Source organism: Copadichromis virginalis, linkage group LG4, assembly GCF_057382275.1.
Source record: "Copadichromis virginalis isolate Kocher_CV1m ecotype Utaka linkage group LG4, C_Virginalis_male_GT1.1, whole genome shotgun sequence".
Lineage (NCBI taxonomy): Eukaryota > Metazoa > Chordata > Actinopteri > Cichliformes > Cichlidae > Copadichromis > Copadichromis virginalis.
Window position 1 is genome coordinate 31,722,476 of NC_140621.1, and position 26,126 is coordinate 31,748,601.

Below are 26,126 nucleotides of genomic sequence, written 5' to 3' on the forward strand. Positions count from 1 at the left end.
CCATAACTGTCTGTTTAATTTGCACAGTTATGGTTAACTTTATGCTGTATTGCAGCATTGAATGCATGGTTTCAATAATGAGGTCAGCATATGTACACGTAATCCTGGTGAGCCTGAAGCTCTGCTTCAGACCACTCTAAATGCTCAGTATCAGACTGTCTGAAAATTGAGTGATCTGACTCTGGTGAAAAATCTGTTAAGGCAGTGTTCACACACAAATCAAATATACTTTTTTTTTTTCTTGTTTTTTTTTCTTGTTTTTTTTTCTGGCCTTTAGTGATTGTTTTCAGAGAGATCTGTTCTTTCTGTCTAAATATAGAACTCAGTGGCACTAGCCTTTGGGTGCTTAAAGGGAGTATATTATGTTTTTCCTTATTTTTTTTTTGTATGATGTCAGAGAGAGTGGATATTCCTCATATGGTGTCCCACCTATCTGCTGTTCAGACCTTGTATTTTTAAGTGGCAGCCAATCAGAAAAAAGCTGTCTTACACAGAAGGGAAAGAGCTGCTTTTTTTTTTTCTTTAATATAGAGGATCATCTGTTAGGTTGAAAGCCCAGAAAACGATAAATAAGAATGATTTTGAACTGAATCTTGCAAAGCTACTTTGGCTGAGTGCAAGAATAATGTGCTGAGCGTTTTAGGCTTTGAGTGTATTTCATTTGCAAAAGACCACAATAATTAAGATTAAAAGTTCATGTGACTTATAAAATTATGTTATTGTTCACTCATTTCTTTTCCCAGATTTCAAAAGCTGTTCTAGTTGATATAAATTATTTTGGCCATCATAGCTGTATAGTGAACATCTAATATTGTAACAGCTTTATCGACAACGAACCCCATAAACTGGCTGCAACTATGCACTTCTTCCCAGGCTTAAAATGCAGACCAAAATAGAAAATTCCCAGTTCCCTTTAATTATTTGTGAAAGAGTAAAAATCTTGTCCACTCTGCAGGCTGAACTTGGGCTTTTTCAGTTGTTTTCTCAGGGACAGTAAGAACACACCATCAGGTCTATTTTGAAGTTGGGCTAGAGGTGCGAATTCTTATATAAAAGTGTTAAAAATATATTTGTTCTCTGTGCACTCTTACTGATTTCTTTGTTCTGCGTGTCCACACTAAACTTAATACATAATGTGCTCAGCCACAAGAACTTTCACAGTTTAGCTAAATCCAGTCTGCCTACTCTGTATTTCAATTTTGGTTTAAGAGAGTCGGCCATGGTTTGAAAGATCACACGAATGTCTTGGAATAAGCTTTCTGTGAGCTTTAAGTAATGTTTTCTGTGCCCTTCTAGATGACTTCTTTAAAGAAAATTTTCTAAATTCCCCTCTTCTTTTTGTCTCACACTCGCCCCTCTATGTTAACCCATGCAGAAACCTAAAGCCTCATCCATGGATTCGGCCACCAAGCTGACGCGATCCCTGCCATGTCAGGTGCACGTCAACCCAGGAGAAAATCTGTGAGTAGCTCATCAGACACCCTGGACGTTAAAAGTGGTGAAATGTTTTTGTTCACACCGTGACTATGCACGTTTGTCTCTAAACAGAAACACAGACCAGTGGCCACAGAAGCTCATTATGCAGCTAATTCCACAGCAGTTGCTGGTGAGACCGTGTGTTTATACTCTTTTGTTTTGTTTATGTGCAACAGGGATGCCTTTATGAATGATGCATATCTTGCCTGCTCTCTCCGTAGACAACCTTAGGTCACCTTTTTAGAAACTCTCGGATGGTTCAGTTTCTCTTCACGAACAAAGACGTGGAGTCGTTGAAAGGCCTGTACCGCATTATGGCCAATGGTTTTGTAAGTTTTCGAGCTCCCTCTGCCTTCCTCTGAACCTGGAATGTGTGTCCTCTGCTTGTACCCGCTCTTGTCCATCATTCAGCATACCTCAATTTATTTTGCATGAGTGCAAATTGCGTGCAGGTTCCACCTCTACCCAGTAGATGGACTGAGCGTGAACCTGTGTTGCAGTTTTATGGTGAAGACTCTAGAGGGGGTTCTAGGCCACTCTTTCTTTTAAAGCTCAACATCATTTTACAACATTATTTGTCATCAGTTTAAGCAAAAGAAAAAAGCTTTTAGTTGTGATCCTTTTCCAAAGGGGTAGCATAATGATAGGACTTTTGTTAGTGTGGTTTATTTTTAATCTGCTGGTACCTTTGAGAAATAGCGGAGGCATTAATGGCATTCGGTCCAGCTGAGCTCTACCTCTTTGCCTAAATTTGATTTGCAGCCCAGGGAAAGAACAGTGTGAATTAATATCATTTGCATTCACTTTATAAAACTGGCATGTTTGATTGGGCAAAGGAGCTTAGGAGAAGGTTATGTCCCCAAGCTGGAGCCCATCACATAATTACAACAGTGTCCCATGTCAGGGTCTTAATCTGCCCTGTGACCCTCTGCAGGCTGGCTGCGTCCACTTCCCCCACACTACCTCGCCCTGTGAAGTGCGGGTGCTGATGCTGCTTTACTCATCCAAGAAGAGAATATTCATGGGCCTCATCCCCAACGACCAGAGTGGCTTCGTCAATGGCATCCGGCAGGTCATCACCAGCCACAAGCAGGTCCAGCAGCACAGAGCGGTGAGTGGAAGTGGAGTTTGTGGGAAGAAGGATTCAGTGTGGTAGAAAACATGTGCAGCGGGGAGACCAAAAGCAGGTGATAATGAGGAGGTATTTTAGAGATTGGACAGGGAATTGAGGTGCATTGTTTAAGGCGTTAAGTTGCATTGTTGTTGACATTTCATTTAGTGAGCCTGGTATCTTCACAGCAGCCACTCTACTACAGGCATTACCTCCTGCAACATTAGCTGACTGTTGCACTCCCACCTCATTATCGCTGCTTAACTGAAGGCACATATAGGTGCGAAGCATAAAAGCTCTTTATGTCGAATTTGCTTCAACCACAACACAATGGCCTCTGCAGTAATCGGCGCTGTTTGTTTATTTCAAAATGCTGGGATAATGCACAGTTACTGCTTTTTAATTGTTTATTTCACGTTAATGATTAATAACTGGCTAAAACATCAAATATTAAGGGTTTAATTGCCCCTAAATTAAGTGCTTCACTCAGGTGTGTGTGTGTGTGTGTGTGATGAAACTATCACACCTTTGTTTGTTTCCAAGTATTTTTAGGGTTGTCAGAATTTGGCTCTGACTTTGTTAGTCTCTTCGTAGTTTAAAGCTCTTGTAAACTCAGTTTCAAATATTAAATATTTCTCTTTAACATCAAATATTCATATTAAATCAAAGTCACAGAGGGGAAAACCATTGTTGGGCATCAATTATTAAGAGTGAAACACTCAAAACTGAACCAGCATGGTAAGCAAAGACCAAACAGCTGAATTTCATATATTGATTTAGTGTGTGTGTGTGTGTGTGTGTGTGTGTGTGTGTGTGTGTGTGTGTGTGTGTGTGTGTTGTTTGTTTTTTTTTTTTTTTTTTTTGTCTAAATGGAGTTTGGAGGTATGCTTAAATCTGACGGCAAATAATGCACTTATATGGGACCATAAATACAGAAACCATGAATACAAAAGCCTTCAGGAATAATAGTCCAAATCTTTCCAGCTTTCGTTTAATTCAGGTGTACCCAGCACATTTTAGCTCACGGGCCACAAGCAGTCCAATTTAATCTTGAGTGGGCCAGACCACTAACGCTATTGCATAATAGCCTATAAATAGCACATTCAAATGTTTCCCTTTCTTTGTTGTTTTTTTTCTAACAATGACGGAAAATTATCCACTTTCCTCATTTAATATTAGCCCTGCTGAGTCAACAGACACTCACCGGCCAATTTATAAGGTACTCATGTTCAACTGCTTGTTAATGCAAATGTCTATTCAGCCAACCACATTGCAACAACTCGGTGCATTTATGCATGTAGGCACAGTCAGGACAACCTGCTGAAGTTCAAACAGAGCATCAGAATGAAGAAGAAAGGTGATGCAAGTGACTGTATGTGGCATGATTGTTGGTACTACATGGTGTGGTCAGGGTATTTCAGAAACTTCTGAGAGTGGTCAGAAAAAGAAAATATCCAGCGAGTGGAAGTTCACTAGGTGAAAATACCTTGGTGATGTCAAAAGTGAGAGGAGAATGAGCAGAGTGCCTCAAGCTGATACGACTGGAACAGTAACATACTGATAAGCTTATCTGTAGGCAGAACAGAGAAAACCTTGAAGCAGGTGGTCTACAGCAGCAGCAGAAGACCACACCGAGTCCCGTCAGCTAAGAGCAGGGAACCAAAGTTATATAAGACTGGACAAACATTGCCTGCTCTAATTAGTCAAGTTGTGCTTTGATGTCGGTGTGGAAGGGTTGAAATTTGGCACAAAATAAGATGAAAGCATGGCTCTATCCTGCCTTGTGTTAACCACTCCGGTATGTGGTGGTGGCGTACTGTTGTAGGGGATATTTTCTTGGCACACTTTGTACCTCTCAGTGCCAGTTTAGTGTTGTTTAGCAACACCAGATGATACCTGTTGCTGACCGTGTCCATCCTTTTGTGACCACACTGCACCCATCTTCTGATGGCTGCTTCCAGCAAACATTGCAGTCAGTTTACTGTGCTTAAATGGCCTCCAGTCAGCAGAAATCAATCCCGTAGAGTCCCTTTGGGATTTGGTGGATTGGGAGATTCGTATCACGAATGTGCAGCTGACGAATCTGCAGCAACTGTGTGATGCCGTGACGCTGTCAATATGCAGCAAAATCTCAGAAAATTTTCAAGCACCTCGTTGAATCTGTGCCACAAAGCATTAAAGCAATTCTGAAGGCAAAACGGGGTCCAACCCAGTGCTAGCAAGTTGTAACTAATAAATTGGCCAGTGAATATATAAGCACAATTTCCTCTTCTGTTGTGTTGTGTTTGCTTGGCTCCAGACACGACAGTCAGAGTGCAATGAAGTGCTTGTTACGTCTGATATCAGGCTGCTTTTGTTTCTTAAGCTTGTGGAACTAACTTACTTAAACGTGCATGCGTCACCTGTTCACGTCAGTGAAAAAATTAATTTGTTTTAATTTGTAAACTCCTGCACCTTCATTTCACTCTTGTTCATTAAAAGCACATTGCACATGTGTTTTTTGGGATGATTTTTAGGAATCAAGCACTTCTCATGTTTGTTATTGAGACTGTCTGAAAACAAAGAGGACAGGCAACATGATCTTGAGATTAGTTAGTAAATTAGAAAAAAAGAATTTCTAAAACCTTTTTTTTTTTTTTTTTTTTTTCTGGCTCCTCTGTAGTTATCAAACTGCCAGCACCAGAGAGGAGGAGGAGACACTGTGCAGCTGCTGACTGATATCACAACTGTGTGTGTGTGTGTGTGTGTGGCAGGGATAATTATGTTTACCACATAAGATTCAGTGGTGGTATGAACTCATAATTTGTATTCATATTTTAAAAGAAAAGATCCTCCACTATTGGAGGCATTATTGCCGTTGCTAAGTGTAGCAGTTTTTCTGCTTTTTGAGACTTGTAAAGGGGGAGGAGGCAGTAAGTGTACGTGTTCTAAATATTCGAGGGTTGACATTTGATATTGCATAGTCCAGTGTGACTTTGTGGCTGGTTAGTATCTTTACCTTGTAAGCAGTGTTGGGGAGTAACGGAACTCATACTGTATGTATGAGGAACTGTATACCGTTACAGTTGACTAGTAGTATGCAGTTACTTTGTTGAAATAAATGGATTGCAGGGCGATCTTTTCCTGTTTCATATGTGAGGCTATCCCCTCTCAAATTTTGGTAATTACACGCATTGCCGAAACCCAAATAAAACACGAAATGAAAAGCTCTAATATAAGGGTCCTGTTAATTTTGGTGGCGTCAGTTACACAATGGACCCGAAGCCAGCACAACAGAACCAGCAGTCAAAGAATCGACCTCCAATCTAAAGAAACATCTGGAAGTAAGTTCTTTTATTAAGAACTTAACCATTAGCCTAGTTCAATTACCTTGTTTTAGTTGTGTTAGCTACCTGGGCTATGTGTGACTTCAGTGTCTTCAATGTACTTTTGCTGTGTGATTTATTACTATTACTGAAGGCTTCTCGCCACCGACCTAACATTGTTTGCTGGCGTTAGCTGAGGTTAGTTCATAGACTGCAGGCGGTTAGAATTGATGGATAGCATTAACAACCTGCTAGCTGCAAATAATCATGCATAGTTCTAAGAGCAGTCTATGAACTAACCTAACAATGTTAGCTCGGTAGCGAGTAACCTTCAGTAATGGTAATAAATCACACAGCAATAGTACATTCATGTAGTTGTAGAAAAGCATGACAATATATTAAGTAATCCAAAGTATTCAGAATACGTTACTCACACTGAGTAACGTAACTGAATGCGTTACAAACTTCATTTTGGGGCATGTATTCTGTAGTGGAATACATTTTAAAAGTAACCTTCCCAACACTGCGTAAGTGGCTTTCAGTCACAGCAGAGGCCATCACCACTGGAGCAGCGAGGCTTGTAAAAATGTTGGGGGCGGGTGCGTGGAGTCAAGTCTGGGCATTCCGCGTTAAATCAGGACTGGGCATCCAAAAATGAAAGATGGCAGCCTCCTTTGGTTTTAGCTTCATTTTTGGGAAATGACAGGAAGCAGAGGCACATATGCAGTCTATGATTAAACTACCAGGAAAAGATGAGTAATACATTTTCTGTGGACCTTTCAAGTTGAAACGTGATGATTCACATTTATAAATTGCTAGATTGTGTTCTTCTCTTTCTGAATCAGGTCTTGATTTGCTCCACAGCCCTCATCCAACGTATTGCAGCTCACTAGGCTATGATTTTAGCATTTTATACACCAGCATAGTTAGAGCACCTGCACCCCCACCTCTGGCACCGGTTTGTAGTGCAAAATACAGGCAGTCCCGTACAGAAGAAGAGTGAATCATCTCAGGTTTAAGGTTTCTTCAGGAGGAAAGGAGAAGGAATTTTAAAGCTCTTGAAAACTGTGATTAGCATTTTTTCCACATTTTCTTACCTTGATAATCAAAATAAAAAGAAATAATCTTTAGACTAATGAAAGATGAAAACTTGTCTTATTTTATGGTACCTTTAAGAGGTAATGTAATTTTGCTATACAGCAAGGTGAAACCAAAACATTCACACTAGTTGCTGTGCTATGTTTTGTATAATGTGAAAAGTGTAAACTTGTGAAATTCAGCTTTAAGCAAAGAAGATGGGGTGTTAATTTTGCAGGCTGTCTAGATGTTAGCATTACATAAGACGTGCTGTAGGAGGCAAAGTGTGTGTCACTCTTCATGGACAGGGATGAGGAGGTCTAGAGACAAAGCCCGCCCTCCCACCTCCTTGCCTTCAATCTCACTGGCGAAGGTTCCCTGTTCCTGTGGCAGAGTTCATTACAGGTTACAAACACTGCTGCTTTGTCCACATGACTTGGAAATTTCACTCTCCCTCTCTGCTCATCTTCATCGCTGGAGACGGGGCGATTTAAAGTGTGTCCTCTGGATTAGCTGTCTTTTCCATCACAGGGTTGTACTCCAGTTTGTAGCATCCAGGGAGGAGAGGTGCAGCGTAACTGAAACAATGCAGCATCTAGCCAGAGAAGCAGTGTGTCTCTCTTTAAAAATGAAGCCCGCTGTCGGTTTTACACGAGTTGGATCACATTTCTCCACGCAGTCTGCTGTCATCAGCGATGATAGCGCTTGTTTACTCACCCCGCTAATTTTATGTCTTCGCGAATGCGCATAAGCCTTATACGTAACTTGAAGTCGTGTATATGTGTGAGCATCAGGGCATTTAGATTAGGCAGTAGACATGAAATTATAATGAAGATTTTTTTTTTTTTTTCCTGCCTCTTGTGTATCATCACATATTCAGTGCTGCATTACTAATAGTGAAGCGGTAGAGCAATCTTAACATAATTAAAATTTCAATTTGGACCCGTAGTTAAGGTTTCTCTGTGTAAACCCCTGGAGTGGCATTCTTTAGGAACAAGATTGCAGTTTGTTCTGTTCACTGCAAGACAAAATTAAATATTTTTCCCTTAAAAGCAATGCAAGCTCCTAAACCTTGATCCAGGATTTCACAGGTTAGTGGGTTAAAGACAGGAGATCAATCAGAGGCAGTAGAACAGAAAGAGGCAGCTGTTTTGTTAGTTCCCTCAAAAGACCTAAAGCTGTTTGTTGCACTGCTTTTGTTGGTCAGAAAACATACCCTGCATTAGTGCAATCCCAGGGTGATTTCTTCAGACTCAGCAAGATGGATGGGTTAAGGTGGGGGGGGGTGTTTGTCCCCCCCCCATCTTCTATCACAGTTTTTTCCTCCCTCAGTGTCTGGTTAATAATTTGTGCTTGGAGGAGGGATGAAACACCCCCTTCATTCCTCCTCGTCTCTCCCTTAGTGTAGAATCGCACAAAACACCACAGCACCTGCAGAGCACAGCTAACTCAGGAGCACCGCTGCCAGTTTCAAATTCTGCCTTTTCAAGCACCTACCACTCGTCTCATATTGCAATAGTCTGTCTTGGCTGATTTCTGTTTAAAGTGCAGGACTCTGCAGATAAAGCTCAGATGATACTGACTGCAGTTCATTTTACTTCAGTATTTCAGGTGCTATATTTGTGAATTATTCAGACTCTCTCTTAGTAACAGCAATAGGTTTCCTCTTTTCATGTTGCTGTGTTTAACTGGAGATGCATATTGTATATGATATCCCCCACCCCGCCAGACGATGCTGGCGGCTTCAGTTTGTTTTAAACTGTGAAATCCAAAATAACAAACACCTCAGCTGGTGGTGCTTGAAGTTAAATCTCCGCTGGTGTATCATCGTCCTGTTTGCTTTTGCTTGCCGTCTGTGCACACACATGTACAAAGAAAGTCAATATGTGGTTTCACACTCTTTCAGCATTGTTAACACAGTAAACATCAACTACATATAGCAAATATGAAGTTCTGTAAATATGGATTATGGTTTCATAGCATTAGTATAAAAATATCGAAACCTGTAAACAGTATTGATTTATTTGGCCTAGATGGGTTTTTTGTTTGTTTGGATAGGTTCTTATTTAAAGGGAATAAATTAAAATCGATCGTGACATGCCCATACTCATATGTATGTTATTGATGACTGGACTAATTTCTTCTGTCTTTTTGATAGGCCACACAGACCACTCCAAAGTAACAAGAAGTCTTTCTTCTGCGATTTTATATAAAAAAATAAAAATAAAATAAAATACTCAAAAGGTTCAGATGAAGTTAACATGAAGCTTCATAAGTCCTGAACACATTAACAGGGTTTCAGAGTTCCTCTTTTATATCTTGTGAGTCTTTACTTAATGAATCCTTTATTTAAACAGGTAAATGGTAAATGGCCTGTATTTGTATAGCGCTTTTCTAGTCCCTAAGGACTAGAAAAGCGCTAACATTCACACACAGGTGATGGCAGCTACATTGTAGCCACAGCCACCCTGGGGCGCACTGACAGAGGCGAGGCTGCCGGACACTGGCGCCACCGGGCCCTCTGACCACCACCAGTAGGCAACGGGTGAAGTGTCTTGCCCAAGGACACAACGACCGAGACTGTCCAAGCCGGGGCTCGAACCGGCAACCTTCCGATTACAAGGCGACCTCCCAACTCTTGAGCCACGATCTCACTGAGATCAAAATCCACTTTAACAGGCTCTAGAAAGTATGAGCCCGGACAAAACATACAAGTAAGCACCATTCCCCAACTCTCTGTGAATGGTACTTATGACCATTTGCATTTCTTTTTTTCCTGACCTCACAGCCCATGTTCGTTGGTGGTGCTAGTTTCAGTCATTATGCAGATGTACTGTTTATAAGCTTGGGGAAACATGCAGTTGGCTGAGGCTGCGTCCACACTAATGCGTTTTCTCTCCGTTTTGGCCTTCCGTCCACACTGAGACGGCGTTTTAGAAATGCTCTCGAAAACGCAGACTTTCTAAAACGATGACACATTTTAGTCATGTGATGCAGTCATGTGACCAATTAAAGATGGCGTAGTGCATTATACAGCAGTTGTTTTGATTGCTCTAAAAAAGATTAATATCAGTTTGTACATGCTCCAGATAGCTTTTCTTCAAATTCTTTAATTCTCACTCGCTTTTGCGCATGCGCAGCACTGGAACGTAAGCGTTTTGGGCCATTTCAACGTGGACGCACAACTCTGTGAAAACGACTGAAAATGCTAGTGTGGACGTGGAGCGTTTTCAGACGTAAACGCAGTTTTCAAATCTACCCGGGCTAGTGTGGGCGTAGCCTGAGGAAGTCACTTGGGTGATTGATGAAACATTTCTCCCACTGAAAACTCTACACCCAGATGAACAGATGAGCATGGATCAAGACACAAATACACACAACTTTCTTTCACTTAAAGTGGTGCAAAAACAGTTGTACTAATGATCAAGAAATCTGTCTGCTCTTCATGTGCCTGGACAACCGTTCAGAACCCCGTCAGTCTCAGTGGATGTGCTGCTGGGGACCCAGTAAGTGCTGTGTTGAGTTTGAGGTAGATTGGATTTGGCGGTTCTCATATTTTGGCTAAAAGTTGTTCTCTGTTCTTAGTGTTTCCCCCAGAGTGACTGTAGCCACTGTGTGTGTGTGTGTGTGGGGGGGGGGGGGTTGGGGAAACACACAGAGAGATGATTGTTTGCTTTATTTTAGAGAGCCATTGGCATTAACAGTCCCCAAGCCAAGTTAATTTTGCCAAACTGTCACCTTGACCCTAATGTACTTCGAGCTTTAACCCGAGAACCAAGAATTAACCTGCAAACAGGCCTTTGAAGGAGTGTTAAAAAGAAGAGCTGGCTTAAAAAGAGGGCCCAACACTCAAACTGACTCTTACAAAAATAACTGGCCATGGTTTTTTATTTGTTTTTGTTTACTTTGGCCTTCATATTCCTCTGACAAAAGACTTGAATCACTCACTCATTTTGTTTGGATGAGCAGTTCTCCAGAATGCTGCAACCCACAATCTGCCCAATCTGCACAGCCACGTTTTGAGTAGGCACAATCACACACAGATTCAGCAAGTGTGTTACATTTTTTTTTTTTTTTCTTTTCTTCTTTTAACAGCAGCTTTAGGATTGTCTCAATGTGACACTTTTAGGTAAACACTGTTGAAACTAGTTTATTTTTTGTAGCTACTATTTAACTCTCCCTGTGTTAATGTTTAAAAAAGAAGATAAGCTAAATCGTTTAACTTTAAATCCACTTGTTTCAGTAAAGTAAGAACTGTTTCACTTTGATCGTGTGACGTTCATGATATCATTATAATATTTGACATCCCACACTTTAAAGATTTAGCCATAGTTTACACATAACATAAAGTGGATATCCGGTGCTGGTGAAAGAGGATCAGCTCTCCTTTACGTTGTGCATACACAGATGTGGTTTGCTTTTAGGGTGAGGATCGGAGATGCATATACACGATTATCAAAAGGAAGCCAAGACAGAATGGTAGATTGAACAGTGCTCTTCCTATTAGCAGAAGAGAAGCATTATTTTTCATCTGGACACTAATCAGATTTTGATCTTCAGTTTGTTAATTGGATTTTGCATTTGGGAATAAAAAGCAATTTTAGCCGCTTGAATATTTGTAACATTTAGCAGTTTTCAATTCAAGATCCATTCACTTAAATTTGGACTTTTTTTCATTTCCATTTGCACAATAAGTATAACAAAACAGCATATTTATATATTTATTTTTGGCAGTTTTGACAGTTAGGCAGTGGAATGCTTACAAAAACAAACGACGATTTGTTTTTATTTTTCTTTTCTAGCTGATGACAGGTGGAAGGACTGACTGCTGCAGTTCACCTGTCACACTGTAACACAGGTGTCCTAGGGCAAGCTCAGAGAGTGCAGAAACCTTCAATGGAACAGAAAGGCCACAGGTCACTTGAGCGCAATTTTCACAATAAATATACCCTCAGAAGCTTTCTGACGTTTCTGGTTTTAAGCAAGAGGTGTCAGAAAAACTAACACAAGGATTGACTGGTCTGTAACAGCCATGTGCTGATAGCAGCATTGATCCATTTGAAGTTGTCTCCTCATCATTGTGTAGAACGATTTGGGTTGTTCACACACTTACAGGAAGTTAGAGCTGGGACCGTTGTAAGATAGGTTAGGTTCACGGCACTGATGTTGTGTCTTAGCAGTAATAATTGTAGCTTTGCAAATTGTACTAACCACATCTCTAAGTCAGAATCCAGTGATACAGTAGCGCTGTGGAGTGCTGGTTGTTGTCACATAGCCAGCTTGTGGAGGACTGGGTTAGGAACCGCAGTGCAAAATTGCAGGTTTGAATTAGTGGCTGTGGGAGAGGAAACTCACCAGTGATTTGCATTCGTAGCTGACAGATTATGTCTGCCATGATTTGCTTTCCTCAGAAATTACCTGAGCGTCTGCTTGTAATGCTGTTAAATCTGCATTTAAGGTTATGAGTGCTGCTGCAAGAAATTAATCAACGATTCTCAGATGCAGCAAACAGATTCTGTCTGCCATGGATTTCATTCTTATTAAATTATCTAAACTTTGTCAGTTTTCTAAAAGAGACCCCTCGCCACCCAAGGATAACAGATAAAAGCCTTACTGTTGTTAAAGTAACACAGACTTCAAGAAAACTATATATGCAAATCTATATATTATGCAAATAATAATTTGGTTACAATCAAGTTATATTATGATAAATGTAATCAGTGAATAAAATTATTTTTCTGTACTGCTGCTGAGTGATGTAACTGCAGACAGGCTGTATGAGTCATGGTTGGATGTTGCAGACATGTCTGGGCTTTCCCAAGAGGAGGGAGAAAGGGAAGTAGGAGTTTGTAGAAGCTATAAAGCTAAACTGTGGACTCGCTTTTTGGATTTTTCATGAAACCATAAGGGTTTAAACCTGTTTATAAAGTATTGTTACATCTTTTTTTAAATGGTTCTAACAGGTTCTAGGCCACCAAAGTAGAAGCCTAGCAATGCATAAAGTGTACATATCATCAAGGGGTGAGCTGCCGTTAACCGGTGGACTGGTAACTGTATTCAACTAACAGGGCTACTCAGTTGAAGTGTGTTACCAGAGGATGCAGGGTAGTCACCTGGACATGTCTCCCTGTCACAAATTTAAATAAGTTTCTCGCAGTTCGTACTAGGATAATAGACTTGGACTTCCTATACAGGCGTAACTGGGATCTGTCACTGTGCTAATGTTCAGTTCCTGAACCATCAAAATATGGCCTGGTTCTTTTAAGTGACCAATCCAGAGTTTGTGCCCACTCTGTGTGGGTGGGTTTTTTTTTGTTTTTGTTTTTTTTTTTTTTTGTTTTTTTTTTTTTTTTTTTTTTGGGATTAGTTGTTTTTTCTTTCTGGATTTTTGTTGGATTTTTTTGTGTGTGTGTGTGTGTGTGTGTGTGTGATGTGTGAAATACAGTGGTGTCATTCAAGTCATATACTAAAGAGATGGAGCAGTGTTGGAGTGGAGACCAGTTAAAGATGGTTAAATGTTATAATAACCGCAGTTTCTTGCTTTCTCTGGTTATTCAGCAGTTAAACAGTGCAGCAGGACCTATGCAGCCCAATCAGGTCCCCCCCAACCAGAACTTCATCAACAGAGCCCCAGGTCCTATTCCAGTTTCCCACGGCAATGTCCAGCAGCAGGTAAATAAATGAACCCTCTTTGTGCTGGCTCGTCTGCCCGTTTTCCCTCATCAGATTCCTCCTGCACTGCCTGATGTTGACACCTGAACTGCCTGGGATTTCTGCATGCGTTGCTGCTAACTCTTTCCTCCACTGTTTTTTCTTTTTTTTCTTTTTTTTTTCCTCACACTTCCACCACTCTTCTCCACTCCCCCTCCCTCCTTCTTCTGATCTGACCAGTCTGTGGTGGTGGGCATGCCCCCTGTTAGTCAGGTCTCTATGATGGAGGAGCAACAGAGACAGAACAACATGGTGAGACCCAAAGTAGCTCTCAACTTAACCAACATGTATTTACGTTGTTCACAAGGGCTTATAATTATAATATTAGAATTCAGTTGTAGGTCTTACTGAGCTACATCGATTATAATACAATATATAGTATAATAAGCTCCTTGTGTCTTCATTCAAAGCTACCTTACAATTGCATCTCTTGTCCTGAAAATCAAGAAACATTCGTTTGTTTGACGGTGTCAGGAATCTTGTATTCAACCTTTTTCACACGTGCTGCAACATTATCCAACATACACTACATGGACAAACGTCCTTGGCCACCTACACAACACATTGTAATCTTGTCTGGGACTTTGTGGCTGAATTACTATAGCTCCTAAATGCTTTCCCTTTCCAGTGAAAACTCTCAAATTCAAAGATTAAGAGGTGTGACCAAATAATTTTGCTCATACAGTACATGAGAATTCAAAAATGCAATGAGGCTCCCTCACTTAAACCACATGGAGTATATCCAGTAGAGTGAATCTCTGCAGAGGACTTTTTCCTACATTGTGACGACTGTGGAATTTCCCCCAACCTGATTCTTTTATGATTTCTCTTACATTTATGTGTGAAAATGTTGATAGCTATTTCTCTCAACCAATTGCTCAGCATCAGCCTGGTGTGTAGCTAATTTACATGGACTATATTTAAAAAAAAAAAAAAAAAAAAAAAAAAAAAATTGAGGTTGACGTCACCTGTTGGTTTTAGACTCAAATTTGAGGCCTAATTTTTAGCTTTGTCAGTTTTTCTGAGCCAGGAGTGATTCATGCTATTCATGCTAAGCAAGGCTGGTTTTAGTGCTGTTTCTTTGTATCTTAACAACCTTTGGAGCCAGCCTCATGTGGCCACTAGAGGAACTGCACATTCCATAATTGCTTCATTTTTCAGCTGCTTGCTAATTTCCTGTCACAGCATGTGTGCTGATGTTTTAAGTTCCTGTTGAGTACGTCTGAGACCGCATGCCCTTGATGCTAAATAATACATTAAACTGATGACATGCATGCATATGTTTGTGTAATTTAATGAAATTGATCTTTTATTGTCATCTGAAGGTTTTTAGACTGTAGTCGCCAATATCAGACTCCAATAACTCCTTGTATTTGTAGTTGGCTGGGGATCATATTTAAGGTACCCCAAGTGTGTAAACTGAGATTATGGGTCATCCACCCAGTAATTTGGAGAGCCAGAACTTATCTTATTTTTCCATTTTTAGAATAAGTGCAGGTCAAGTTTAACTTTTCTTTTTCTTCACTTGAACCAAGTGAGTGCTCAGTGAGCCTGCACAAACACTGCTTTTTTTTTGTATGTGACAATGTTGAATTCTAATTTGTCACACCACTGCAGCTGCTATTAACTGTAGCATTGCTTTCAAAAATAGCAGTGTTTGTGATTACTCTAATTAATATTTAGGCTTAACTCTTAAACTGTGTGGCGTTCCTTCAGATGACAATGAGAGCTGCCGGACCAACCAATCAACAGCCGCCCGTCAGTGGCGCTCCACCTAATCAAGTTCCGACTAGCGGACAAGCCCCGCCCCAGGGTCCCATCCTTCGCCTCACAAATCCAGGAGCCAATCCACAGCTTCGCAGTCTCCTTCTCAGCCAACAGCAGCCAGTAAGAGTGCACCAGTCAGCTGTTCGAATGAATTACCTTGTAGTAAATGCTTGATTCTGAAACTGTTGTGTGTCTCTGTCCTTGCAGCAGGGTGGGGTGTCTCACATGCCAAGCATGATGTCTCACCAAGGTTTGGGACAACAGATGGTCCACCAGGCCCCAGGAAGTGGGGCTCAAATGCAGAGCCAGTGGAGGCAACCCATGACAGGTCAGCAAGCATCCCACAGAGAGATGGAAAGAGTTCACTAATATTTGACTCAAGTAGGCATTTAGAATACGGGTCAGGAAATGTGCTCATTGAAGGATATTAAGCTTGACATCTAAAGAAAATAATAACTTTTAAAGGTCACATTTCTAGAAACTGACAACAAGTTAGCAATTCTTGTTTTATTCCATTAAAGATATTTCTGCAGACTTTTATTTTCAAAGCAAATTTTAAAGCCACCAAAGCAGCCATCTGTATCTAACAAAAGTTCATGGACTTGTTAAAGTTGAAGATTTCATTCAAGTGTGTGTGTTTGTGTGTACTGGGCAAATTTTGATTCGTGACATTTTATTTTTGTGCACATTGATTGAAATGTTCTGGTGCATTAATCTATTGATTTCAAACTTTAAATGTTTTCATTGCTTAAAAAAACAAGAGCAGTCAGCCTCTGCTGAGCCTGAAAATTCCCTCAATGCCACGCATGAGCTGAGCCCATGGAACCAGAAGGATTTCTGGGTCAACGTTAGTTCATATGATATGTTTTTATGATAGAAGTTCAAACAGGATGAACGTGTGCTTCATTTTTCTTAATGCAATTTGATGTGTTTGCACAATTATATCATGTCTGGCAATAGAATACTTCACAAGATACCCGGACCAACATCTGGATATACTCCAGAAAGTTAATTACATAATCTTCTTGGCAGAGGTAAAACGATGTTAAATTTTGGTAGGAAGTGGCGTGACTCAAAAGGTTGATGAGGAGGGCAGAAAGTCTGAGCCGCAACATGGAGAATCTGGCCATTTTTAAAAATAAAAGACCCAGTAGAGATTAAATGTTCTGCTTCTGAAATGTTCCTTTTATGATGTGAAGCTGTGAGATGAACAGGCTTTTTGGATCATGCTTTATAGGGATATGTCCATTGTCTTCCATGCAGTGTAATGTTTATGCCACAGCTGGTAGGGCTGTGCGATATGACCAAAATCTCATATCCCGATATAAGACATTTATCGTCCCGACAACGATATATATCACAAAAATTTAACATTTTGTGAATCTCAGGCAACTCGACTCGCGTGAAGTATTTTCAGCTGGGCGGCGTGTACCTGGAGTCGGGTGTTACATAAGTTGAAACGGCCGCAATTTTCTTTGAGTATTTATTACACGGCATGCTGCGGGGAAAAGGCTGTTCTAAGGTTTATTTTTTAGCACCTGGCGGCTCTTTTTAGCTTCTCGTCCGTAAACGTTCTGCATAGTATTTCACGTGATTCAGTTTATTTTGAAAAATCAGGACAGAATCTTCAGCTTTATTGTGAAAGGTCTATGTGGAAAATAAACAAGTGGACGGCAGAGCCACGCGATGATTTTACCGTCATTGTTGCTAACGCCAACGCTTGAAAACAGTGGCTTGTCCGTCCGTAGTGTGGCTATATTAAGTATAAGAGAAAGAGAGAACTTAAAGGAATTCTACAGTAACCATCAAAACTATGGAAAAATATTGCCGTAAACAGTTTATTTTATGACACCACAAAACAAACGATAGCATAATATGAAACGATAGACATTTTCATATCATCAGCCGATATATATCGTTATATCGAACAGCCCTAACGGCTGCCCTAAATGAACAATATTGGTAATTACCAATATCATTTATGTTTCTACAATGGTTAATCCATTATTTTTTTTAATTGCCCAAACAGAATTATTGTTTGTATTCATGAATTTGCAATTTTACTGACCTACAAAAAGCAGAATTTTTTTTTTTTTAAATTATTAGTTTTCTATCTCAGAGAAGTGTAGTGTGCCGGCTCGTGAATTCAGTTTATTATTTGCCTAATAAATAACAATATAAATGACTTTTTTTTTTTTTTTTTTTTTGACAGAAGTATTCGTGTTTTTATGAATTTGTAATTTACTGTAGAGGTTTAGTGCTTTATTATTGACTCGAAATTACACAAAACACTATCGTAATCTAGTGTTTGGGGTAACAAATTACTTTCTATAGGGAGTAAATAAATTAAATGTGTTGCGTTTGAAAAAGTGCAGAGTAGACGTGGCTTTTCTTTTTTAAGAGTACTGAAATCCAACACTTGTTACACCCTCTGAGAGTATGGATTGATTTTAGTCACTGGTTTGCTTTGTGGTTTGATATGCACGTACTGAAAGTAATCAGAAAAACAAACAAAAACAAAGCTACGCTTGCAACAGAAAACACAGCCGCTGTGCAGTCGTCCCAGTCTGAACACTGTCAGTGCCATCAGGCAGTGCACGTGGATGGGGGTGTCAAAGATTTCCCTGATGATAGAAATGGCTCCATATACATAATCTTTGTCTGCGATTGCCTGTGGTTTGTTGTTCATGTTTTACTTTGAGAAAAAATAAAACGGAAGCACTTGGCTTCGAAATCCTGCATGTCTGAGCCAATACATTTTATTGCAGCGCATAAACATTTTAGCTCACTGTACACAGTAGTAAGTACCTTGATGTTTACTTATCTCAAACAAAGTGTCTCTAAAGTAGGTCTCTGTAAAAAGCAGCATATTAGTTCTCACTATCCTGCTTTAAACTCTTAACTTTTTCTCTCCGCTTCGATTTTTAAAGCGTTTCCAGAAACTGTCTTATCCTTTCTTCCCATCCCAGGTCAGATGATGATGTCTGGAGCTCAGAGAGGAGCCGTCCCGCAGCCCGGGATGCCACAGGTCTCGAGCATGATGGAGGATGAAGTCCTCATGGATCTTATCTGATGGAACTGGGCTTTCGATTTGAATCTGGGCAGCCATTTTTCAGTTTCGACACATATGTCTGCTCTGTCGCTTTAATCCTACAAATGTTCAACGTAATTAGGAAACAAGTCATAAACATTTTTTTTTATTTTTATTTTTTTAATTACAGGACTGAGTCGCTGAAGTTAATTAGGGGCACACAATGTGAGCATTAGTTTTTCATGTAAATGTTCAAACCATCAGCACGCTAATCCCCCATACTACACACAGGATAGAACAAGCTATCATGCTTCTAGAAATTATACTAAGTTTTATCATTGAAATGGAAACCTGTGTTTTTTTGTTTTGTTTTTTTAAATTAAGATTTTTTTTAATTATTGATCATGTTGTTTTATGGAGATGAAATAAAGGTAAACATCGTATAAGACCAAGTTGTTTGTGATTACAAAGAGGTTTTGTTGTTGATGAGTCCGCACTCCTACCACCACCCCCGTGTGAACGCCGCTTGGACTCTTAAGGTGGGAGAGAGTGAGACTGAAATAGACACAGTAATAGATAGTTCGGTGTCTTTTTCTGCCAAATAGTGTCACAGTGTTAATTTTAACTACTCCAATATGTTGTGGAACCATAGAGAGTCTCCTCGTGCCAAGTAGTCCTACCAGATGGCATCAGTTGGCCATGTTTCCCTTGGCATAACGTACAAACAGGCTGGCCGCATGTGCACATGGCACGGACTCCACATATATGCCCACAGTCTGCTTTCGCATCAGTTCTATTGCATGTGAGTTAAGTCCTGTACATCGACAAACACGGGCCTGTTGTGCACCTCGTGGTGGCACGGGCGCTGAGAGAAAAGGGAGAATGACGCACCTGAACTTTTCAGTCTCTCACATATGTTTAATGACATATGTCAGTTTATGCAGTCCCCCCACCCCCCAAAGAACGTGGACACTGTGTGTACACACTAACCAACAGGAAATGATGTCAGTCCCTGTCACCTGGGAGACTGAGACGGTTGCTAAGATACCGTGACAGTGGGTTCTTGTTTCTGAGCTTTTTCCTCAGCCCCGCTTTCACATGGACTCGCACAGATAGACACTAGTCCCTCAGTGGCTGGTGTTCATCCCTCCCATCCCTTAATCACTGGCCGGCCCTCGGAGCCCGGCTTAGCTTCACTTCATCTTCCTCTCTCCCTCTCTATCTCCGTCTATCTGCCTCCATCTCAATATGGATCTATTAGTGCCTTTCTAGGCTCATAAGTTTTTCAGTATCCAAGTTATTAACAGCCAAATTCATTCATATGGAATAAAAATGGTTAAATGTATAGACAAACATAATAAGTTTACCAAATCACTACTTGGGGAGCTGATAGCCAAGCGGTTAGTACACGAACTACATGGACACAAATGCCATCAGCGGTGATTCCCCAGTTTGCTTCCTTGTGTTTCTTACTTGCGCATTTCCTGTCTGTGTCAGCTGGCGTTTTCCAAAAATTAATTTTACTAGTCATGCAAAACAATTGCATAAAATGGACATTTCCTTTTTCTCCAAAGAGATTACAACCGTCAACAAAATGTGAGGAAACTGCTGCTGTGACTTCATATCCAAAACATGATTTCTGTACTACGCTAAAGTTGATATAACTGAACATGAATTCTTTGTAGCACAAGACAGTGCAGTGAGAAAAAAATCTTTATTTGTTTAAACTTAATTTAACCAGGAAAATTTTCAATAACATCCCAGTTGAACACTAAGCATCTGCAGGTAATGGAAGTAAGACTAAAGGGGTGAAAAAAGAAAACAAATTAATGAACCCACATGGTAAAATTCTCTCCCCTGGTGGTGAAAATATTGTATTACAAATTCATTGCGCTCATTACGAAAAGTACCTTTAAAATCAGCTGGAAATCTGCCCATGGTGTAACCCATCTTTCAACCTCTGACAGCTGGAATAGGCTCAAGCCCCTCCTAATTAATCAGCAGAAGAATATATATGGGTGTTATCATGTGACCCTTTACCTTTCATTGAGAATAATAAGTAATAGTGTGGCTGTCAACCCTTTTACAGCTTCTTCTAAGATGGAACATTGCAGAAAAAGTTTGTTTTGGTGTTTTCTGTGGTCATGAATAATAAATTAATAAATTCGGTTTCCCTTCCATGCTTGCACTGTGCAAAAAATGACGTGTGGTTCATTCAAATAAACATGATGCAATAAGGTTTTTTGACAGCCTTGCTGCATATATTAGCATATAAAAGAGTTATAATTAGATATTCTGAAAACCTTAACCTTGTATTTTAATACATTAAGGAAATTAACTTTAACACCAATTGGGAAAGCAATAATCACAAAGAAGCATTCGGTAATTAAAGCATTAAATCAATGATGACTGTCTTATACAGAAAATATCACGAGGGTTTTGGTGAGTTATTAGTTTAAGTCATGTTCCTCTTGCTTATGATGCAATGGACTAATTATCTGGCGATCACATGATGTCAAATTATTGCACATTTCTTTGCTTAAACACTAGTGTTGTGGTTTTAGTTTGCACCCCTCAGAAGAAGAATATTTGATGTTTCTCTTCTGGTTGTAGATGAAACTATACACCACCAGTGTGTCCTTTACTTAGCCCTGACAGACAATTTTTCAATGGCCAATTAAACATTAAAATATAATTCATTTAGTTGCAGAGCTAGACAGTTTGGTAAATAAAAAGAACTTCATGAGCACTGCAGAACTAGAACTAGAAAATGTGCAAATTAGTTCCTGGAGTGAAAATGAAGACATTTAATTGCACAAGAGCTTAAAATCTTATAATCACGGCATAATTAGGAAAGCTGCGTTTCATAATTATGGACGTGGTAACCCATGTACATCTACATTATTTCCTCGAGCTCCTCCTAGTAGTTTCCAGATTCACCAAGGAGGCTGTGTGATCTCAACCTCCATTAAACTCACCTAACTATCTATGGTGAACCAAACTCTGTGAAACTCAAATTCCTTCCCTTTAGGCAGTGCAAGTATGAAGGATGAAAGGAGATGAGTCGACTTCTGATCTCCTTCAAAATAAAACAGCAAACATTCAGGACTTCAGTTCAGGCGCATTTAGTTTAACGAGATGGGGAAAGCGGTCGTCACAATGGTAAGAGTGGCCTGACAAAGAGAACAAAAAGTATGGCTGACGTGTATAGCTTGATGTAGCTTAAGTAAACTCAGCACAGAGCCTGTTTGGTGAGTTATCTATGGGCTCCATAAATACCTTAAAGAATGCCACTATATCACAGTGCTGCACTGCAGCTTCAGATGATATAAAGCTCAGAGCATGCCACTTCTGAACTCGTCATTTTATTGCAAGTTTATAAAGAGATCAAGTGCTATTACAAATGCACATCCTATAAGGCAGCAACCAGCTCCCAACTCCAATGAGACATTCCAAAATTTTTGAGGAGAAGTAAATATTTAAAAGTGTAGTAAGTAACATTTTTCATGCATTTTTATTCAAATGTTAACTTGAAAAAGAAGACTTCCCTTGACTCTCACTTCTAAAAGCACCCAGACTTGTTTCTGTCGGTGCAAATTTGACTATTCAAGCTGACATATTTTAGGACAACAGGTGTGGTATATATACCCTGGACAGGTCACCAGCCTGTTACAGGCCAAGCTCTGCGATGGGGGGTGTTTAATAAGCTCCCTGCAGCTGTTGATAGTTTGATCATTGCCAAGTTAACTTTGTTACCACGTACAGTCAGGTATACACTGTATACCACAGCCACAGCAGTCACAGCACCTCATACATGATCCTCCTCCTCGAGATTAGATATAAGCAGGTCTGAAATCAGCACCCACCGACCAATCAGATCTTTGCAAAATGCCATCGCCATTCCTTCAGACTTTTATTCATGCATTTCTGGAGGGTCAAAAGTTGCGCGCGTCTGTTTTTCTGGTGAGCGTCAGTAGTAAACATAGATTCTTGGACACAACTTTGTTCCTTGATGGGTTTTTTTCCTGTTTTCTACAAATAATTTTATAACACTTTTATTGTTCTACATTGACGCTTAGATCATAGAACACATGATGTAAGCCGTGGCTTGAATAGAATTTTTAACCTGCCGGGTGGGCGAGCACACAACATGGACACCCAAGTTTGTGAATGTGATAACTCTAAAAAGAAGCAACCTAGGAGTTTCAAATGGATACCATAGGTGTATCTACTAAAAATCTTGATCAAGTTTGAATCTCATTGACTTTGGCCTCAAGGTCATAGGTAAGAGATCAAGTTTTCTTGCATTGTAAATGCAATAACTTGAAAACAAGGTGATGTAGAATTTTGAAATTCATACCATATCTACTAGGAAGCTGAGGGGTACAATTAGCCACCACCAGTATTTTGTGTTTATTGTTTTTATACCCAGACGATTAAATTTCACTGCAGCTGCAGGTGAAAGAATAAGCATGTAGTCTATGTTTTGTGAATAATGATGTCTTAAATCCAACCACGTTTGATTCCTCAACTTACCACCGAGCTAAAAGCTTTGACATCGGCGAGCAAATGTCTGTTTTTAGCAATTTTTTCAAAGTGTGTTTTCAAATTTACGCAGTGTAAAAATGACAACGCTCACCGATGTCATGATTCAGACAAGCAGCTTCAGTGGATGCCCCCAATGAAATTACGTTTGTAATCCATCAGATTAATACATCCCACGTATAAATAAAAGAGGTGATACGTGCTGATAAGTTTGTTTACTTACACAGTCTGCATTTTTACCAGAACTCTGTCTGGTCTTCAAATAGGTTAAACCTAATATAGTCGATCTTTTCCAGCATTCCTACAGTGTGTTTTCAATACTACACCGCTGCACTGTGCTTGTCCTGTTATAGACACTGATACCGCTGATTTGTCTGCAGCAGCTGTGTTGCTGTTGGTCTGTATTCTGTGTTTTACCTCTTTATATTTTTCCATGATTGTAGTTTTAAGTCCAGGGCTAAGCTGTCAGTAGGCCTGTCTACAGCTGTGATTGGTCAGAAGCTGCCAAAATCACCCTTTTTATATGAACATGCTTCTACCTAGATTGATGAACCCTGGGTTAACTTATTAAATAGATAACCACCTTTCTAAGACCTGCCGACGTTAGGGTAAGTGAAGCCAGATAATGGAAGGATACGTGAACTTGCTCTGTGCAGTTGTACAGTACGCTTTTAAGACGTTAAGATTGTTTGATGTGTGGATGCGTACACCTCGGAGAGAGGATAGATGCTTTTGTCAAGCTGAGCAGTGTTGTCACACATCAAACCTTATAAAAATCTCATGTTCAGAGTGAAACACGTTTTCTCCGGGGAGATCTTATCTGACTGCAGTAAAAAGAAAAGTTCACGTTCTCTAATTCTGGGTCAAATGACAAAAACTAATTATATTAAAAAGAAAAGCTAAGCTTGTCAGCAGAAGTAACTGAGCTTTTGATATTCCACAACACACCGAGTACAGTCAAGTTTCCCAAAAATATGTATAGACAACAAAAAGTACATATGTGGTCCTGATCCTTTTTTAAATAATTCAAATAGTTGTTGTACTCCTTTGTAGTTCTAGTTTTCATGTTCCCCTCTCCCTGTCTTCATGCCTCAGTGTGTTATCTGCCTTGCAGTAACTTCCTGTTTTCCTCTTTTAGAGTTTTATTTCCTTGTTAAATCTAGTTGGAATATCGCATTGATGGAAAACTCTCTCTCTCTCTCTTTGAGATTATGTATCGCCTCCAAACACCCTCCATCCGGTTGTCATCTACATAGGTTCCCCCTGTTCTGCAAGCTGTTCATTTACGTGCCCCACCCTCCCTCCTTGTTCTCAATTCTTTAACTTCTTCATTTCTATTTAGTACATGGGGATTTGCCAGGCCTGGGAGCCATCGCCAGTCCCCTTCGATTCCTTCCCCAAACCGCAGCTCAATTCATGTCAAAGCATTCACTTTTACCTACTAAAACGCTGTCAAACCTAAAATGAGGACGTGGGCCCAGCTAGTGAATTGTAACTGTGTGCCTCTTTGGTGTTGTGCATTTGGGTCTGTTTAAGACCTTTTGCTAAATTATCAAACAAGCAGCTCATAAATTCACCGTGCTCCGTCTGGCTTCTGGCAAAGCTTCTGTCACATTTACATGCACTGCTGAATTTTTTTTGGAGGGAAAGTTTATAACTAAACTTCCTATGGCCACAAGTGCTCAGCAAGTTCATGCAGCTTCTGGTCAAACATGTTCTGTAAAATAAAACAATTCATGCATATTTAGAAATATTTCTGCCACGTTTTGAATATCCAGCTAGTTTCCAGACATTTCCTGAAACTGTTGTTACGTTCCCCTGAGGGGTCTAGGCGGTGAGGGGGAAGTAACAAAAAGTGTCCGGGTCAGGAAAAGGAGTCAAGGAGGCAAAAGGGTTAAATTAAATAGTTTTATTGAAGTAGCTCAACTAAAAGAGACGGACAAGCCGCTATCACCATTTAAGGAAAACAAACAAAACTCAAGCGTTGGTCAATAAAGTAAAAAGTAAGTCAAAAAGAGAGAGCAGCTCACTAACTGCAAATACGGACATGCAGCTCACTAGCTGAAAACCACCAAAAACACAGCTCACTAGCTACAAACACTCAGACATACAGCTCACTAGCTGCAACCACACTAATGGCACTCTGGCCCAGAGCTCACCTTTCCCTGGGCTTAAATCTCTTTAATTACTGATGAGAGTCAGCTGCACAAAAGGGAAAGGTGGCACCTCAGGTAGAAGAGGTGGTGGGACACGCCCACACAGGCACCTTCAGGAGGAGGCCCTGCTAGGGCCGTAACACTGTTTAAAATTTGAGACAGTTTCTCAACTAGTGTTGTGAATAGTAGCACAGAGGTGCAGACGCTGGTAATGGCTCTGGGGAAACAGTTTGTTTTTGTAGAATTTCCATGTTAAAAGCTGGTCTTTTACAGTTACACTTTGATTTGATACCTGTTGCACCGAGGTGCAGTACTGTCATCTGACAGCAAAAATGTTGTGAGATGAAGCCACAGGGCAACTGGGGCTTCCCTGTGTGGAGTTTCTCCCTGTGCCTGTGTGTTCTCTCTGTGTACTCCAGCCTTCTCCCACAGTCCAAAGATATGTTTTTTCTTCTTCTTCTTTTGGTTGCTCCCTTTAGGTATCACTAAAGCAGATTGTCTGCCTCTGTCTCACCCTGTCCCTAGTGTCCTCTTTTGTCACACCACCTCTCTGCATGTCCTTCTTCACTACATCGACGAGTCGTCCTTCTACCATGCGTTCCCCCGTTCCTCTTTCTTTGTCTTCCACTGGCACCCTGTTGGCCAACAGCACTAGAGCCAGTTGGTGTTTCATCCCAGGCTCCAACCAATCCAGTATGAAAATGATATTGTTGATGATATGCATGTTTGATTAGGCAAAGATTTTAAACTGGATGCCCTTCTGATGCAACCGTGATACACCCTCAGCCAGGCGACACAGCCAGGATTAATCAGACCGCAACTTCTGCCCTGGCAGCTGCCCACAAATATCCACTCTTTGTCATCAGCCATCTTGACGCTTTCTCTGTAGCCTTTTTTCTCTCCTGTGATGCCAAGCCCAGTGTAGGCCTGGCAGAGCAACTGTCCCA

The 26,126-nt window shown here is 40.3% G+C and overlaps 1 protein-coding gene across 4 annotated transcripts in view; it reads left to right on the forward strand.

The window, feature by feature from the left end:
- The window catches only part of med25 (mediator complex subunit 25), a 31,462-nt gene extending 12,532 nt beyond the window's left edge, over nucleotides 1-18,930 (forward strand). For 2 of the 4 annotated variants that reach the window (XM_085454924.1, XM_085454925.1), the window contains exons 12-20: nucleotides 1,376-1,461; nucleotides 1,549-1,606; nucleotides 1,698-1,805; nucleotides 2,411-2,587; nucleotides 13,528-13,641; nucleotides 13,861-13,932; nucleotides 15,397-15,567; nucleotides 15,655-15,775; nucleotides 18,417-18,930. In XM_085454924.1, coding sequence (XP_085311050.1) covers nucleotides 1,376-1,461; nucleotides 1,549-1,606; nucleotides 1,698-1,805; nucleotides 2,411-2,587; nucleotides 13,528-13,641; nucleotides 13,861-13,932; nucleotides 15,397-15,567; nucleotides 15,655-15,775; nucleotides 18,417-18,520 — 1,011 coding nt within the window. In that variant the 3' untranslated portion in view covers nucleotides 18,521-18,930. The remainder of the gene's footprint in view (nucleotides 1-1,375; nucleotides 1,462-1,548; nucleotides 1,607-1,697; nucleotides 1,806-2,410; nucleotides 2,588-13,527; nucleotides 13,642-13,860; nucleotides 13,933-15,396; nucleotides 15,568-15,654; nucleotides 15,776-18,416) is intronic. The other 2 variants (XM_085454926.1, XM_085454928.1) reach the window with 2 other exon arrangements.
- Nucleotides 18,931-26,126: the final 7,196 nt, after the last annotated feature.